The sequence below is a fragment of the Rhinichthys klamathensis genome, unplaced genomic scaffold (assembly GCF_029890125.1).
Source record: "Rhinichthys klamathensis goyatoka isolate OS25496 unplaced genomic scaffold, OSU_Roscu_1.1 h1tg000256l_1, whole genome shotgun sequence".
Classification (NCBI taxonomy): domain Eukaryota; kingdom Metazoa; phylum Chordata; class Actinopteri; order Cypriniformes; family Leuciscidae; genus Rhinichthys; species Rhinichthys klamathensis.
In genome coordinates, this window is record NW_026606778.1 from 1856872 (window position 1) to 1876637 (window position 19766).

At 37.3% G+C, this 19766-nt stretch overlaps 1 protein-coding gene across 4 annotated transcripts in view; it reads left to right on the plus strand.

Annotated features, from left to right (window-relative positions):
* foxn3 (forkhead box N3) overlaps positions 1–19766 on the plus strand; it is a 104187-nt gene that overhangs the window by 45597 nt on the left and 38824 nt on the right. For all 4 annotated transcript variants that reach the window (XM_056267238.1, XM_056267240.1, XM_056267242.1 and 1 more), the window contains exons 3-4: positions 3518–3654; positions 16865–16932. In XM_056267238.1, the coding sequence (XP_056123213.1) occupies positions 3518–3654; positions 16865–16932 (205 nt within the window). The remainder of the gene's footprint in view (positions 1–3517; positions 3655–16864; positions 16933–19766) is intronic.

The window sequence follows — 19766 nt, forward strand, 5'->3', positions numbered from 1 at the left end:
ACGTCTGTCAGACAGGTTGCTCACGTCATCAAGCTTAGTTTGAGTCGGTTTGAGTCTGCGCGTCAGGAACGGAAGTGCTCAAAAATCGCTAAAAATGGGCTTCACTTCTTATACTGTCTATGGGTATTTCAACGTGTAGCCGCAGCTCATTGGCTGCTGATGCAACAGCAAACAATCAGCTGCGGTATGTAGATAATAATGTGATCACTACCAAATTGAGTTAAGGACCTATCAGCCTGCGCCATCTAGAGTTTCATTCCAGAACTTGGTATTATTATTATAATTATTATTATTAGTAGTAGTAGTAGTAGTAATAATAATAATAATGTTTGTGGTTTTTATTTTTCTGTGCTAATACAGTAATAATAATAATTATTCTTATTATTCTTATTATATTCTTTCTTTACCAGTTGCTATATTTCCCCCTTCCTTCATCCTTTTTATTGGCTCCATCCTGTTCATTTCTTTTTACTCCCCTATTTTTCATTTCCATCAAAGCATCTACTGGACAGACCATTTAAGGATTGAATTTCATGGTGCAATTTATCTTTGTGGTTGGTCCAGGTATGGTTTAAAACACGCTGATGGAAAGTTGACAGCTTAATTAGGTGGAGAATGTCGGTTTGTGCTAAGAATAAATGCGTTCACTTCTTTCAGAAGAAAATGGATTTTTTTTGCTAGGGAAAAAAAAGACCTTTCCCTCTGGAAAATATTACATGACACAATGCAATAATCCATAGGCCTGTTATCCAATTATTTATTAATAATTATTTTAATTAGCATTCATTATACTTGCAATATTTGTAGTAGTTTTTTGTTAATTCCATGGTATTAAACACAAAATTTATAAAAATATTATGTATTATATATATATATATTATTAATGTGATGGCCGATGACGGGGCCACACAAAAGGACGGTAACCGAGAACATACATGCATGCATTCCTCCTTCTTTCTGGGTTGTTTACACGTTATTTTTTAGTGTTTCATGATTAAACATTTGTTGCAGATACCTTGGTTACAGATCAGGATTAATTCTATGTTTGTTTGTTTATTATAATTCTATGTATATTTTGTTGACTATAATTCTTTGGGTATATTCCTTTGATTATGACCCATTTCTTCATATTTCTGAAATTAATTACTTTATTTATTTTAATTGTGTTAAGTGATGTTTGTATTATTCCCTGTGTAGGTGTAATGGACTAATCCTTTGTGTATATAAGTTCCCCATGTGTGCCATTTGGGAGGTCATGTTTTTTGTTTAGTTTAGTTTGATTACTGTTAAGTTTGGTTCTGTTCAGTTTACCCTTTTTATGGGCCCAGACCTGACTTTATTTCATTCAGTTTTTGTTTTGTAATTTAATTTGTAACTTTGTTTGGCATTTAATAAATCATTTTCTTTGTTTGGAAATCCTGCATTCTTTGCCCTTGATTGCTTGGTCCCTCACAATTATTATAGCAATTTATCCTAGATATATACATTATTGTTGCTTGTGTATCTTAAGTTTTACTGGCCAAGCTTTTAAACATGGAGACATGAGTGTAAATGAATTGTGAGTCCAATAAACGTGCTGTTTATTTTGTTTGCTAAAACACTCCAAGGGTTTGAATTGTTTGACTTGTGCTGGTACAAATCTTTCCACTGAAGCCAAATACTGTGGGTAAAGAGCCGAGCACTCGCTTTGGGGTTTGCTGCAATCAATAGTGTGTTATCGTTTCTTAGCCCTTGTCGGGGGAATCTAGTATTCACGCTGAAAAAATCTCACAGCAGCTTTTTGTTAAAGATATATCGTCCCCTTCAAAAAACACTCAATTAACTCAGTATTAAACAGCGGTCAGTGGGGACGTCCAATTTCAGTGCAAACAAAACCTCCTGTAAAAGCAACGTCCAGTTTGTTTGTTACGCAAAGTATACGTGACACCGCGTTCCGTCCAGGCCAGGCCAGTGTGTGTGTGTGTGTGTTACCCCAGGGCACACAGTATGACTCTCTGTCAGTTATCTGAAGGTCATTACTATTGATTCATTGAGAACACGCAGTCTGTCTAACAAAACAGCACACGCTGCCCAACGCTTTGAAGTGCCTGAGTCAAAAGGAAAAGGCTTTCACTTTACAAAAGCATTCTGATAGTCTACACTTTGTTCTGTCGCTGTGGCCATGGTTTGCTGATTGTGTAAATCTCTGACACTATAGGGATAACTTGAACTGAAAAATGGGGCTTAGTAACATGACACTGATTGTAGTCCGTACTAATGAGCTCAAGTCATTTCCCCCTGATATCACTTTCAAAGTGACATTTTGCTGTTTCCTCGTTTTCAGCAGGATCTGTCAGGACAGCTAATTTATATACTGGGAGCGTTCGCTCACTGTGCTGTTTTTTAAAATGCTGAGTTTGTCTAAGTGGTCTGTAGCATCTGTACTAGCTGTAGTTTGCACTTTTTGTCTTTTTTTATGCATTTTTCCACCCATTTCACTAATGAACTGGAGAACGTGGAGGTCAAGGTAATGCAGGTGGTCAGGCTCTCATTTCTCCCCGTACTGTTCTGGACCAAACAAACTCTTATCTTATACCATTAACCCAGAAATTCACTGAATAAACATTTTGCTTTACCATGTAATATGTGTATTTGTATTCAAGTGATTTGCAGCAACAAAATTATCGGAAGTGTGAACGCACCTTCATAATTCTCGAAACAGTTCCATTTGCATCTTGTTGACTTGCGTCACACAAATAACACTCGTACACTTGGAATTTGATTCCAATAAAATATATAATATTAATGTTTATTATTAATATTTTTCGTATTTAATATTAACGTAATAATTTATTTGTATTACATATGCATAATATATATATAAAATGTTTAATATATACAGTATATGAATTAATTTTTACTACATATTATACATTAATACTATATTTTATATCAGTATTACAGTATTGACATTTCAGTCCATCATGTTGAATTAATTTTTTTCTTCAGTGAGCTCACCGCAATGCATTCTGGGATTCCATAATCCGCAAAAGATACATCATGAGATGCTGCTTTAGAATTTGACCATAGCGCACGTTTGATGCATAAAATGCTGCTAGGATTTGAAAGCTTAAGAAAGACCCTTTTTCAAGAGAAAGAAAAAAAAAAACATGCTATATTTGTATGCTCAGCTATCTATCATTGAATATTCAACTTCATTCTTTGCCTGATGATCTGATGTTTTAGATGCGAGATAAATGAACATAACAAAGGGATCCGATGTACAGGGAAGTAACTGATGTCCATATATACATTTCCTACTTTGAAATCCACACACCAGAATAATTGATCTGAACAAAAAGGTGAACGTAGAAGTACGCAAACACCAGTTTCCGCTACAAGATGGAGAGCTGCAAATCTTTGACCGGTTCTGGCAGGTGCTCTGGTCTTTATTGTTGTCTTTTGACACGTTTAGCTGCTTTTTCTTTTTCTGTCCTGACTAAATACGTCTGTCTGTATTTCTCTTCCTCCTCCACAGAGCATCGGGAAGGGCTCCCTGTGGTGCATAGACCCAGAATACAGACAGAATCTCATCCAGGCGCTGAAGAAGACGCCTTATCATCCTTATTCCCAGGTGTTCACCACGCCTCCCACCTCTCCTCAGGCATATCAAAGGTAGGCAACCGGCCCACTAGACACATCGATCTTTAAACCTCACCAAATGTCTCTCTCCCTCTCTGTGTTGTGCACTCGTCCCTGTTGGTATTGGTTCATAGCGGAAGCCACGGGCGGTAGTGGTGAGCTGAGAGGAGCTGTCAGATCGAGACCCGGCGTTGGGTTCCGAGCGACTCCCTCACCGCTCCATTTCATTTTGATCCAGCGTACAGGTCTGTGTGCTTCCAGCAACTCGTCTGTGCAAGACAAAATAATTGCTTTACTGTAAAACTCGAACTGGCATATCATCCTTAACGAAGGATATGGAGCAAATGGGCGCCCATTTGTTCCATACCCTTGTTAAGGTTGATAGCTCAAGCTCAGTGGCTAGAAAGGGAAAATGGAGACGGATGTTTTTAAAGAGATTGAATTAAACCAGACAGCTCTAGTAAGAGAGATAGGCTGGGCGTGGGTTTCAGGTGTTGCTCAAGCATGGCGAGATGATTAAAGAATGAGGCGGAAAAGGGAGCCGTGCTCAGATGTTTTTGGATAGGGTTTGTCACGACGGCCTGCATTGCTCCGTTCAGCAGTGCACGCTGCAAGCACTTTGCTGCCTCATCAAGGCAGAAATCTCACAGCTCGACAAACAAATGCTGAATAAGGTCATTTCTTTAAAAAAAGAGACTTTCCCCCTCCAAAAAATGCATGTGTGCAGGAGGTGAAATTGCTCTGTTTGCCAAACTGCGCCACAGAACACTGAGTGAAAATCCTCACATACCTGATGAGAAGTTTTTTGAGAGGATTGATACTTGAAGTCATTTTATTCCAAGGTTACTGTTTTAACCTTGATTTTGAAAACATTTTCAAAACTTTTGCACATGGTAAAGCAGTCTTCTTGAATAACCACCCACAATCAAGTTTAACCAGGTACTATCTGCATTTGTGATTGCTTGATATTGCTTGTGATTGCTTATTTGTATTTGGCTGGCACTTAATGCTGAGCTGGTATACAAATGAAAAGTAGTTATTTGTGTTTATTTTATTTTATATATAAATGTATATATATATATATATATTACAAAAACAGGACCAAGACAAGATTGTAATATATTTTTTATATTTTTAAGCCATTTTCAGTCAATATATATATATATAATTTTCTTTTTTAAATATACAAAAAAAGAAGACAAGATTTTAAAATATATTTGCACAAATGTGCATATTTTTAAGACATTTTCAGTCAAAATATATTTATATTGTCCAAAATATATATAAAAAAATATTTTGCATTTACTCACAATATATTTTAAGATTGAAAATGTACTTTATTGCTCCTTTAAGGGCAAGTTTATCAGTTTTGTAATATATATTTGGGCATTGGAGTTATTATTATTTTTTAATTATATTTCCTAAAGCCAGACTGTTTGCTGACAGACATTGAGTGAATATTTGAAATATATTTTGGTCAGAAAAAAATTAGTTTTGCCATGGGTATATCAAGACTTTTTCAGCATTTCAGCGCTCAGAACCAGCCTGAAAGAAAGGGAATTGTGCTGTGCAAATTGTGTTCCGCTATATATTTTTTGTCTGTGTTTGTGCCGTTAACTGATTTGCATAATTCCTTTAGTGATTCAGGTGCTAAAACAGCGCAGACAGCATGTGCAAATAAATGACGCTATCAGTGGGCGCAGTTCATTCTCAGCGAATTCCCCTTTGAGTGCTTGGCTGATAATGTTGTGTGGGTACAGCACTAGGCTGGTTATTAGCGCCAGGTGTTCAAAGACTCCGAGGCCCTGTGGGAAGAGGAGATCACAGAGTACGGTCCCTCTAGCCTACACCTCTTCAAAACAACATCCTATAACAACCTCTAAATACTATTTTTGAAGATACACTCTTAAAAATAAACTTTTCAATTAGAGCCAATTTAACAGATTACAGAGATTTTTTACAGATTAATGCCATTGGAGAACCTTTTTCCGGTCCGCAAAGGAGTTTAAAGACCCCAGGACAGTTTTACTGTTTCTGTTTTAACAGATGATACTGATGCACGGATCTGAACTTTATATAACATTAGGAACTTTTTTTAATCTCCAAAAAAACATGTGGCCAATTTAAGAATCTGATGAATCTGATGCGATGTTTACTTGCAGTGTAAATTGGGCATGTGAAAACGAACGGAAGAGGCAAATGCATATTTAGCAAATCAGTGACTCTTATTGACCGAACTTTACCTTATCTAATTAATATTCATATGTTGCTGAGGTTTATAATGTGTTCCACCCTCTCATTTCAGATTGTTCTGACGGCCCTGTTGTAAGGTGTGTGTGTGTGTGTGTGTGTGTGTGAGGAAGCAAAGATAGCAGTGTAGTGTTAGGCACACACAGGTTTGGCTTCCTCTCTCTCGCAGGCCAGATGGTGAATCTGCGTGTAGCAGTGTGTAATAAAGTGTTTATTTGGCCACTGCGGCTCTCAGGAAGCCGAATGAAGCTTTTTATAACATTCCTAAGGTTCACACGAATCAGCTGAGTCATAGACTGACACACTCCTCTTTTCTGCTCTTTTTTTTTTACGCACCACTCTTTCATCTTTGCTGTTTTTGTAAGCACAGCAATGCTGTAGATTATTAAATCCTGCGAGTAGTAAGCTGGGGGCTACGGCTCTTTTTCATCCGCATGTTGGTCAGGTAGACAGATGGGATGAAGGCATGGTCTGTTCTGGTGATGTCATCAATACCTGTAGATTGGTATGTGTGTGGTGGGACTGAGGCGGACAAAAAAAAAAGCAATTTCAAGGGGACCCATTGCAACAATGTGCACCAGATATTTCAGCTACGGACCTGGGTGGGAGGAGGAGATCATGGAAAACATGAATGATTGGACATCATTTTTTTAATGGAATAGTTTGATTTACTATGAAGACATACAAGACCCAAAGCTTCTGTTCAGTTTTAATTTAATTAAATTTTCCTCAAGCAGCAAACAGGATGCAGAATTGCAATCCGGATTCAATTGCCATTTAAATGAATTAAATTACATTTTAAAATGGGGGGGGGGGGGGGAAATCATTTTAAATTGTAATAATATTTCACAACATTACTGTTTATTAGTCACAAAGTACTGTATTTTTGATCAAATAAATGCAACCCCTGTGAGCTTAAAGGCACAATATGTAGGTTTTTTTCGCCACAAGAGGGCACAGTTTCCAACAATAACAAAGGCGTAGGTTTATGACGCAGTGATGAGCTGAATGATGGGACTTGCTGTCAAGCTGATGGATCTAATAATGTTCATGGATGAGTGCAAACATTCATGTTTTTTAACATTACAGTGGTATGAAGCAGGTCGTGATTGCTAAAGAGACAGATATCACACGCGAGTCCCGCGGATATAAAGGAATAAGGACATTTAATTTTACCGAACTACCCGCAAGTGCTGGATTACTCACACAGGTCAGTTTATTAGACGAATTAAACTTGTGAGGTAACGCAGCGCTGCTTCACTCGGTCTAACGTTACACTATCACACTAAACGGCATTTAAATGTGTGTTGAAAGTTATAATGCTATACTACGTGTTAGTTCGTTTGCTATACGAAACTAGCAGTGAGCTAGATCAACATTAGAATAACATACTGACCATATTCTAACATTTCATCATGTTGAGCAAACGTTATAAAACATTGATTTGTTTTATGTACATTTGCTCACCTGTCTAATAAAGCTGTCAAGTTGTGACTCGTGAAGCTCTGTCAAGTCCAAGTTAGTCGCGGAAGTGGAGCTCTCGGCATCTCAAAAACGCCACGCTGATATTGATCCTCATTTTAGTTCTCCTTGTTTGTCCCAAAGTCTGCTTGCCATGGTCTATGTTTGAAAGAAACAAGAACTGCGTGCCGCTAAATGTTACGCACTACTCAGTTGTCCACGTCTGTCGCCATGGTTACGTCATGGCTATGGCAGTATGAGCGGAAACCGAGGATAGCCCGGATATTGCGTCATTGACAGGCGACATTTTTTTCCGTGACGGCCACTTATTTAAAATTGGAATTTCTCTGAAATAAAAAATCTTTTTGGAGACTTTTGGGATATTGTAAGTACACAACTGCAGGAAATATATCACACTGTGCAAGTGATTTTTGGATATTTTATTTCATATTGTACCTTTAAGAGACTTCTTTCAAAAAATCTTACAGACTTGAAATTTTTTCTGACCAATATTTTGCACAGTAGTGTACAATAACTGTAACTTGCTATAAAGTCTTGTTTGAAAGTTTTAAAAAAGTTTTAAAAGTCTCAAATATTGAAGGTTTATAGGCCTTATGGAAATGCCAAGCTCTGTCATGAAACTCTAGATGGCGCAGGCTGATGGGTCCTTAATGCAGCTGATAATATTTACAGCATTAACTACTTGGCACAAGCTGATTGGTTCATGTCACATCTGCAGCCAATGAGCTTACTGCTCAACATTTAAATGGCTGGTTACCATTCACTATAGCAATTTGCTGCATGCTTTCAGAGTTCGTCTAAAACCCTCCACCCTCCCCAGCTCCACCTGTATAGATCTGCTACGGGTAATTGATTTATGCTATTTGTGCAGCAGCAGTATGTTTTACATGCTTGCAGCAGCGTATCGGCATATGTATTGGCAGTAGCAAGTTCCTGTATTTGCTCTTCAGCAGCAATTCAACAGCAGCAGCGTAGCAGATTTATTCCACCAAGACCAAATACATTAACATTGTCATATCCATTATCATGCTAAAAGTCTTCAGAGAGTTGTCATTAAAATGTTTCAGGATGAAAGAACGTAGAAGTCCGAAAGATACAGTAGAAAAAATATTTTGTCGCTCTCATGCCTGGTTTAACTGCAAGAAATGTTGTTGTGTTGTGCATGATTAGGACATGGTGTAAAGGTCAGAGGGAGATATGGAAATTGGCTGTTTTTGGTGTAAGAAACCTTTATTGCTAGACTTAAGAGAAAAAATAAATGGATGTGTCCCCTTTAAGAGGCTGTGTAATGTGAGCTCAGGTAAGACGAACATTCCTTAACATGCTCAGAGAGAGACACTACGAGCACGATAGCGCAGGAGGAACAGCTGGGCCTCGGAGTTCACCAATGCATGTTTGCCCTTGCGAGGTTATTAGCGTGATGGTCGCCATAGCAACAGGAACGCCTCCATGGTAACACAGAGCTGAGACAGGTGCAGTTGCATCACAGGGCTATTTGTTGCCTGGCAAAAGGACAGGCCATTAGCGCTCGAGAAATACACTATCGCCCTGGAAACACGCAACTCTCCATGGCAACCACGGATGGCTTGGAGCCTATTTTAGGGTTTTCTATACCTGCATTTGTCTGGCTTCATAAAAATTCGGGGATGCGTGAATTATTGGAGATGACAACTGGAGGTCCAGTTGCTTTAGGAGATTAATTTTAAATGAGACTGTGAATCTGAAGAAGCCCTGAAAGAAAGCGAGGGAGAGAAAATAAAAATGCTGAATGCATCGAGACTGACATAGTTCTCATTTTTAATAGTTGTCATTTCAGCCCGTGGGTAAAAATGCATTACTAAGAAAACAAATTCAATGTACAAGCTCATGAAAAGCCCCAGTCCGGTATTGTCTTGTTTAGCTTCTATCTCTCCCGGACCTCCAGGCTTGTTTGCGTGCCTCTGCCCCCACCCTTCCTGCCTTCAAGTCTTCTCAGTAACACTAAATGACAAGATCACCCACTTTTCCACGCTTACTCTAATGGCTGGTGCCGTGTAAATGATGGGGCTTCCATATCTAGCAGAAACTCTCAGTGTGTCCTCGGATCTCTTCCACCTATAAAGTTCAGAGATATATTAGCTCCTCGGCAGCCCAGACTGATGAACCTTTCAATGTAACTTGTCACATGTCTCTTTGATTAACGTAGGCCTGAGAAGAACATGCTTTGTGGAGAGAAGGTTTGGGGGCGGTTGAGGCATTTTGAGGGTTTAATGCCCATGGTATGAGTGAGGATTTCTTTAATTCATTTAGCATGCACAAACATCTTGTTTAGCTCCTTGTATAACTTTTTAGGTGATTTAGAGAAACATAAAGAAGGTTGTGAAAGATTGTGGCTTTTTTGGGTGGTGGTAAGCAGTCACTGGAAGTGCGTCTGTGGAGATTTATTGTCTTTTAAGGTATTTTTGTACTTTTGGAGGTTTGTCAACAGCCTGCCTTTTTCCTGTTAAAAGTCTGTGGAAAAAAAATCTGTCTGGTTCCATGAGCCGTATTTTTCTGAGCTCTAAAACCACTTCCCTCCAGCTCTGATTTAGTAGTTTGTACAGATGAATCTCTTATTGTAAATACACTTTCTTTGAGTTTCACTATCTACTCTCTTAAAAATAAAGGCTCTAAAAGAGGGTTTTCATGGCAAAGCAATAGAAGAACTATTTTGGGTTGCCCAAAGACCATTTGTTAACCTTTTTTTGCCATTTGAAAAGAAGCCTTTGTGCAATGGAAATAATCCATGGTTGTTAAAGGTTCTTCATGGAACCATTGATGCCAATAAAGAACCTTTATTTCAGTGGTGTAGTCAAAATAAGGCATAATTATCCTCATATTATGCAATATGTTCTACACTGATTTTGCTCTATCAAACATGTTTTCAGGTTAAGGAATTATTTCACGATAAAAATGATCAGTTGGCTTAACTTAAAAAAAGTGAGGAAACCCTTTGCCTTAAAATTATTAAGTAATAAACTTCATGCATAATTGAAAAAATTAAGTTATGTGGAAATGTCAAGTTCACTTAACTTCATTTTTTCTATTACCATTGAAGTTTATTACTTATTAATTTTAAGGCAACGGGTTTCCTCACTCTTTTAAAAAAAAAGTTAAGTCAACTGATCACTTTTCTGCTCTGAAATTCCTTCCAGTAATTGTGTGCAGTGTTCTCAAGCCTCTTGCCCTGAAAAAGCCTCCACTGTGAGCCGTGATCCCGGGCGAGAGCAGCTTCAGATTTCACAGGAACAAAAGTTAAAAACCTCACGGCGAGAAGTAACCTACAGGGGAGAACCGGTGCTGGCACCAATTAGACTTTAGATTAGTTAAAGAGGATTGCGATTGTAGGGGTAAAAGGAAAGTGTAGTGGGCGATAGGATTTGAAACGAGATTATAGAATCAAGCGAAAGGAGGTAAGCTTTGTTTAAAAATGAATAACCTAGGCCTGCTCTTGATGGAGATGGAGAAAGCGGCTGTTTCTTGAAAGGTGCGTGTGTTTGCATTAACAGAGCAAACAGACAGAGCGCACCGGATTAAAAATAGATGGCGTATATACCCAGCAAGACTCCAGCCGGTGGCACATGTGTTTTACATTCAAACATCCAGCAAGGGCAAAAGAGTGCCGTGCCCTTATTGATGTTAACATTTTTGAAAATGCTCCGACGGCCGTAGCCGCCCTACCAGAGCCCCGAAGAAACAGGTTTTTGGCTCTCATAACTGCAGTTAACATTTCATTAAAAGGAATTTCAGCTGAAGGAGTGAGCCACGTTCCCACAGAGCAGGTTCAAAGAGGTTCCGCGGGAGCCGGTTGGGGTCTTTTCCGCTTAGATTACCAGGATATGCATATGCAGGCTGAGGTAGCGGCTCTCCACTGTTCCAGGTCCTGTACCCTGATGTAACCCCACCCCCCTCCACCCCTCAAGTGCTGTTATACAACAGGTTTTAAATAGATGTTTTACATGTTCTGAAGAAAATGAGTTGTGCTTGCCCATGCCAAACTTGCTGGACACGGCTCAACAATAAGGTTGGCCCTGCAGTGTAAGACAGTTTCAGACCAGGTGATGGAAATGTCACTTGCCCTATTTGGTCATTTTTACATTTTACATTTTTAAAATGTAAATATCTTTGCATCATTATTATTATTACTATTATTATTATCTTTATTTTATTTATATTTCTAATTGCAAATAATTTGTATTTTATTATATTATTTATTCTAATATGTATTTATATACACATACATAAAATAATTTTGAAATAGATTACATAATAAATCAAAATAAATACAATTATGTTAATGTAATTTGTAAATGTATTGCGCATTTTATTTGAAATAATTATATAATATATATTTTAAATATTTTACAAAATGCATTTATAATTAAATTAATTCAAATTCATACAAAAAATTAAAACAAATTTGTGTTGGAGCCAGTGAAAATGTGGGTGGGAATCTAAACTGCTGGTATGACCGGGCAAGCAGAAATAATGCTTAGTTGAATCCATGGCGTTGTTAGGGTGTTCTGGGTGGTTTCTTACTGTCCCAAAAAAAAAGTAGCTACAACCCTTTGTCCGTTAATGTACTTCTACCAGAATGCTTAGAAAAATAGTAGCACACCTCTTCTCAACAAGGTCTATGATTTGAGGAATCATTCATGTCCGTAGCACAGACGTTCTGCGTCTAAGTCGAATACTTAGTGTTAATGATTTGAACAAGCTCCTATATGAGTAACAGTAATGGTTCCTTTACTCAAGAACAAGAGGCACTTGATGCAAGGCTATATTAGGGCTCATGGGCTCAAATTCCATCACCAGCAGTTTGATTGTTCACTCCTTTGAATGTGTTAAATTTTACTGGCGAAACCATGGGCCAAATAATTGCAGCAGGAGATCTCATTTCTTTTTATTATGTTCAGAGAGTGGAGGGCACATAATAACATATAAATAACGTAATATCATAAAAGCTTTCCCGCTTTTATTTTTTTGGTTCTTACAGCTGATTAAAAAAGGACCTGGGTCGTCTATCATGAGGCATGCTGTGTCCATGGCAACACATACCGTAGCTGTAACCCGATACAAAGCATATGTGCATTAGAAGTACAAACACTGGTCTTGACTGCTAAAGGGATGGAAGGAGAAACCGAAAGAGGTAGACATGGCATGGTGAACCCAGCCCCGCAGGGATCTGGCCCCTTCCTCAGCCAACAGTCTCTTTGTGCCTGTGTCAGAAGCATGGTGCATGAATACCTTCAGGTTGTGCTATGCCTATAGCTGTATCAATCCACAAAAGAGTTGGGTCTCCTTTATCTCAAGCCTAGTATGCTATGTTTTGTCTATGTGCGGTACTGTACTTAGGTACTGTTCACGTTGTTTTTGTCTTATAAGCATATTGTCACAATGCTGTGTTGTAGGACACACACGAACATGATGATGAAGGCAAAGGTAATCTTTAATAAATCCACAGGCAGATAAATCCAAACTAAATCCACACAGAGAGAACAGCTTTGAACACAGGTATAGATGAACGAGACCCGACAGCAAATAAATAGACACAGAGGACTTAAATACCATACACATACAAACAAGGCTAATGAAATACACACACCTGAACTAAATGAGAACTAATCAGAAACCATGACAACTAACTCAACAAAACTGAAAACAAAGTCCTAACTCAGTGAGACTGTGACACATATAAGCATAAATATTTGCGGTAGTTTCATGTAGCGAGACTTTTGACTGTCGGCATAAATAAAATGTAATTAAATTAGTTACACCAAAATTATTCCATTATTCATTACAGTTCAGGTGCTGTTGCAAGACATAATTATTTATCTTATTTTTTATTTATTTAGTTAATTTTTAAATGTATAATACAGTTTTTATTTATATGTAATATATCTTTTATATATATATATATATATATATATATATATATATATATATATATATATATATATATATATATATATATTTGAAACACAAAATCATTTCAAAAGAAAAAATGCTTTAGAAAGAGCAAAAGAAAAAGACTAAATAAAATAGAACAGCAAAATAATACTAATAATACTAACAATAGTGAAATATTAATATTTTTTTTTTTTATAAAATATTTATAAATAATCAATACATTGAGTATAATAGATATATTAAATATAATAAATATTGAAATATTACCATTTAAAATATAATATAATTAATGATATGATTACTTATATATTTATGTTTAATATTACATATTAATAATATGTCCTTTCGACTCGAGTTTTCAAAGTGTTAAATTCACAGTGGTCTTTTTTTAATGATTATAGTTTATGTGGTGTGAATGTTTTTATACTGTTCGGATACTAGTCTCATTTATTGGAATTATTCTTCCCTTTGTTTATTAATAGATGGTGCTCTTCTGTTTTTTATTTTATTTAAAAAAATTATTTAGGGGATACATGGATCATAACTGGTCCATCCTGTACATTAGTAATGACTGCATGCTGTAGTACTCAGGTGTAAGGTTAGTAAAAAAATCTCAAAGTTGAAAGTTAGAGATGTTTCAGTTGCTAGGCGACTAGTATGCTAATGAAGATGTTCATCTCAAGCTGTGTCTGAGCTGTGCTGAGATATGTTTTAATCACTCTCAACGGGGAAAAAAGAAGGAAAAAAATCAAACACATTCTGACGGAACACTGTAATTAATGGATCCGTAAAGAAATAGAGAGGTTCCATTACTTCTCGCACTAAATTATCCTCAATTGTCAGGGCAGATACCTGAAGTCTGACAGCCCTGCGGAGATTAGCAAATGTGAAGTGGCAGTGCAGTGTTTATTCGCTTTGGCACACGGCCTCCCGGTGCTCAGAGATGCCACGCACCATAGAGCGCTCCTTCATCGGAAGAGGTCCAGAGCCAAAACAGCCCCGTCAACCCGCAAGCCCGGGCTTTTAAATACACCATGTAGACAAATGTGCTCAAAGCCCTGTGCCACCTCTGTTTGTTCTAATTCTCAATTAGTTAATATACTCTAAGAAGATTAAGAAGGGGAAGATGACAGAGCCAATGTCTGCACATACTGAATCTACAGGGAGGCAGAAAGTGGATCGAGGGCTAAATTGAAGATTAGACTGCTCCTGATTAGATTTGTGAAGCTCACAGTGAACATTGAGACGGAGGAGGAATCGTACACAAGCGGATAATTGATAGTAACTGAGCAGCTAATCCACAGGAAGAAAAAAAAATAATGTTGTAACCTTTGAAGCGAAAAATATTTAGATCAGAAGGAACTGTCAGAAAACAGAGACGTGGTTAAACCGTTTCTAAACTCTGTGGGACCTGCTAAATGTGAAAGCATGCTCAAATACTTCACATATCCCAACAAAAACGTCGGGAAATTCAAATTTGCCGTCACAAATGATCAATGTTTGGGATGCGAACAGTATGAAGCGGGAAAAATCATGGCTCAGGGAAAAAGATTTTATTAGAGAAGATGAAAAAGATAAAGAGAAAATTCATGACTGAATTTGGGAACTTTGATCATGTTTGGTCTCACATCTTTCACTAGCGTCCTCAAGTTACACATTTGATCGCCATCTGTTACTTGTTACAGTTTTTTATACTGTTGCATCACTTGTAATTTATCTTTTATTTATTTCGATTATTTGTTTTTAATAATTGATTTATTTAGATTATTTATTTTATATTTATTATATTATGTAAATATTACATCATATGGATTTTTTAATTTAAAATATTTAGCAATAATCAGCAAATTAATAAATGTAATAATAAAATACTTGGTAATAAAATTCATTTATTGCTAAATAATATTATAATATAATATACTGATTATATATTATTATATTAATATATCAAGTAATGTAATATTATTTATATTTATGCTTAACATTTTATATTAAGATGATAATGATTCAATTTAATTAAAATTAAGTACTACATGTATTATATATGGTTCATTTTATTATACTAATATATATATTTAAACTTATTGCAGTTCATCTTTTTTTTTTCATGAGATACAGGAATCTGAGTATGATGTTTTTTTGTTACAGTAACCCTGACACATAACTCTTGTTCCTTACATTCTTCTCAGATACTGCCTCATACCTTCACTTATTTTCGAAAAGGACCCGTTGACCTTCCTCTCCAAAGAATGTCCATGATTTCCAAGAAAAATCAATAGCTTTCATATGTGAGAAATCCTGAAGTCTGATTGTATTTCTGACATCCAGCACAGCACCAGTTTATTTCCTGTTCATCACAGGCATAATTATTCCAATGTCCATTTTCAGGCGTTTTACAAAACCAGTAATATAAATAAATAAGAAATAAACATCTAATTTTCCTGTCTGAGTGACATCACAGAGTGCTGACACCATTCTTCTGTTCATTCAGTTCATTTGTGCAAAAAAAAAAAAGGCGCACCACCAATCGGGAGTGTGTAATTCAGCTGAAGGGTTTCCTGCTGTGCGACTGTGTACTGAAGTCTGCTGCACGATCACCTGAGCCGCCCTGTCATCTCACCACGAGAAAGTAATGATTAAAGCTACGAGGGCTCAATTTGAAAAAGGATATAATGGCTATGTTGCTGCATAGTCACGTCTCAACATTGTTGTATAGGCCTCCATGTCTTGTTTACTTGGTCACCTGCTGTTTGATGAAAACTCTTTTGTATATATTTAGGAGATGTCTCATTGTGTCCATTTAGGGGGCAGATGAAGTGCCCTTAAAAAAACGGCCATTGTACCAAAAGTTTTTTAATAAAAAGTTGTTGTTGTTTTTTTAACAGTGATGATTCAATTAGCTTTAGCTGTTACTATAGCTGCTCTAGCTAAAAAACAAACAAACAAAAAACAGTAAAACCCTCTTGGAAAAGCTGTGTTTTGAAGTATTTTGTGCCAGGTGCATTTTGAAAACATGCGTTTTGCACCTATCTAGTTGTATCAGTTAATGTTATTAACGTAAAGCTGTGATAACATGATCCCATAACTTGATAATTTACAGTATTAACATACAAATTGTCAGACGCTACGTTCACCATGGTGAATCTTTGTGGATATGTTTACTGTACATGCGCTTTTTCTGTCTGTCTCAGGGCTTGTTCACACAGAACACTTAGACGCGAACTGTGGAATGGGGGAAAAACCGCAAGGTCTCGAGACACACTTTTTAAAAAGTTAAACTGATTTTAACTTGAACGCCACATTTTTAGAACGCCTTGTCATGCGCGAGACGCTGCAAAAGACGCAAGACGCAAGCGCAACGGTTTACGCGTCCGTCTAGCACGTGTTTACGTAGAAAAACAATGGAAAAGTACCGCATTGGGATATAAAAACGCGTTCTGTGTGAACAGCCCCTTACTCACTCTCTCTTTTGGCACTGTTCATCTCTTAAAATGTCTTTTCAGGATTGCAGTCCATCTGTCAGTTGTACGTCATCTGTTCGTGTCACTTTCTCATCATTCTCTCCGCTGTGTTTTCTTTACAGTATGTCCAGTCCTCCAATATGGCCAGGAAGTCCCTTTTACAGAAAAAACAAGGGAGTCCTACTACAAGGTAGAGTGGTGTCTTACCGTATTTACATGCTGTGAACCATCTCTCTTGGATTTCCATCTCTCTGTGAACCAGTGCTCTTTGTTTATTTTTTACCCGCATCAGTTCTACTACCAGAAGGGATCTTGGTTTATTTGCATGCTATTTAGATGAGCCTTTCCTTCAACAAAAGGCACACATTCATGTACCTGGCTAGCTCCTACAGGAATTAGCTGAGTGGGTGTTTATTTGGTTTGTTTGCCCTGGTTTAAAAAGAGCTGCTTCAAATCTGAGACTGATTTTCCTCACCTCTTTTCAATGTGGTATTTGGATCATGCCAGCCTTTCAGTTGTTACCTCTCTGTCTCATTCTGTAATACCCAGAGATTAAAAAAAATATCTAAAAAATTCAGTTCTGACATACCCAAGTCTTTCCCCCCCATTGTTGAACAAACAGAAGTGTGAAGTATCCAAAGAAAAAACTAAATGGATAAAATGAGACAAAAGATTCACTGGCAATTGTAAATGTCCTGAACTTTGTTCTTTAACCTTGTATGGTAACACTTTTCACCTCACTTTCTTATTTCAGAAAAGGCTACTACATAATGTTTATCAAATGTAATAGTTTTGGAAATAAAATGAAGATTTTTAAAGTAACATTTAATATGTGGCTATAGTTTGTAAAAGTTCTAAGTGTATAAATAAATCAATTAATAAAAGAAATATTAATTTAATTTAAGGAGAAATAAAATGTTTTTTATTAGCATTAGCTGGTTAACTCCCCTCGCTGCTCAATGGCCAAAGCTCAAACAAGGCGCCCTATTTAAAGCTCATTCACCTTGCTCATACATGCTTGCTGCTCGCTTCTGCTGGCTCGCTGCTCGCTTCTGCTGCAATATTGACACCGGACTCGACGTGATTCATTCTCCATTCATCTCTGAAAATCTTCACAAAGCTAAGTTCCTTTTTAATATTCATTGCTAAAAGCTATCAGTGTGTTGGCAACATGCTTGTTGTTAATGCTATCCGTGTGGCATTTGGGCTTATCTAATTGTCGTTTTCGTAAAAATGCCATGATCATATTGGCTATGTGCGTTACTATTGTTGTCATTGGCAACTGATCGCGTTGCTCACGCTGGCTTTTACCACTATGCAGCGCAGATTCAAGCAGCTTGCTGTGATAGGATTTAACTTCTGCGGACTGCCTCCGGACCGTATACAGCTCATTCTTACGCATTGTGCAGCAACTACGGCGGCGACACTCGCTCCGGTTTAAGCCTTTAAGCTATGGGGCGGTGGTTTCTGCTGCTTACGAACGATACCTCCGTGCCGATGTTCGGGATATTCTTGACGACCAGAAGCCATGAGCTCAAGTCTCTGATTTGTTTCGTTAATAAAACACATTTGATCATTATTTTGCTCGCGCTCTGCTCAGTAACGCCCCTGAATGCGCTATCAGCTGTTAATTTATTCATCTAGCTCGTTCTCAGAGGTGGATTAGTCATCTATCCATAGAGCTTACACTGTAAAACAGAGCTGTCAAACAGTTTAAAGACCGATAATCTAGGTAACAGCATGTTTTAGCTATTGCGGTCTTGATTAGTCATTTCAGTAATTAATTAATATTTTTACCATTTATAAATCGGTAAATTAGGGCGGCTCAGTCGACACCGTTCGAGACACTCAATTTTGTTTTGGGGGGAATAGGTCATGTGGTCAAATAAATCATCCTCTGTATCACAGAGGATTGCCAGGTGTGGTTTTGTTTGGGGGGATATTTTAGCTCTCACAGTCTAAAACTGTGTGAGCGTTCCCTAATGCTGCTGCTGCTGTCCTCTGACTCTCTGCTATTTCATGGTGCTCATGAAAGGTCAGAGGACTCCCTGAACAGAGCCATACCGCCAAATTTCAATTCAGGAACATCAACCTGTTTGCAATCTATTCAATTAAATTCTAAATTATTTTGTTTGTGTGTTCTTGACTTAATGGACCTGACAGAAAAGTATTCATTTCTTAAAAAGAAAAATCTTACTGACCTTAAACTTTTAAACAGTAGTGCATAAGATATTCCACCATTAGAAGATAACGTGTTTCATACAGGGTTTTTGCTTGTCACTTGCCTAAAAATTAATTGCTTTGTACACAGAACCCTTTTAAAGTTGAATCTATGAAAGCAAGCCTTTTAAAACTAGACCTTGTGGCTGTTTCTTTGCTTATTTTAATAATGGCTGCAATGAAATGCCTTATTACACTCATTATCCTCGGCAGGCAGAGGATTGGATGCACTTTTCCTCTTTATCTTGTACCCAGCACTTTGAGAGTAAATGTCACGAAAACAGTTACATTGTTTTTAGTTTATTTAGTCACTGCATTTAGTAGTTTATTTAGTAGTGTTTAAATGGTAATAGACTTCCTATTTGTTGCATTTGACTTTTGCTGCTTTTTTATTGATAGAGAAGGTGGATAGAGGACAGGAAGTTATGCAGAATCAGAATTTATCAAATGCTCACCATGACACAACGTGCCTGGTTCATGGTGGCAGTTAGTTGCAGTTTACGCTTTTGAACCAGTCCTCCTCTTAACAATTTTATTCAGTTTAAAGGGGACCTCTTATGTTGAGGTTTTGTTGAGTCTGTCAGTAACACACTGAATAGTTCCTGTCTCTATACAGCCCCTATTTTTGAAGATTGCAATGTGCTCTGATTGGTTGGCTGGACCAGTGTTGTGATTAATCAAGCACTTATGAGACTATGAGATTCAGTGTTTTCACTGTTATACAATAGGGGGACGCTATTATATATATCTTCTGAAAGTGTACAGAATATCCAGATCAAACACAGGCAAAAGAAAAGCAAAAAC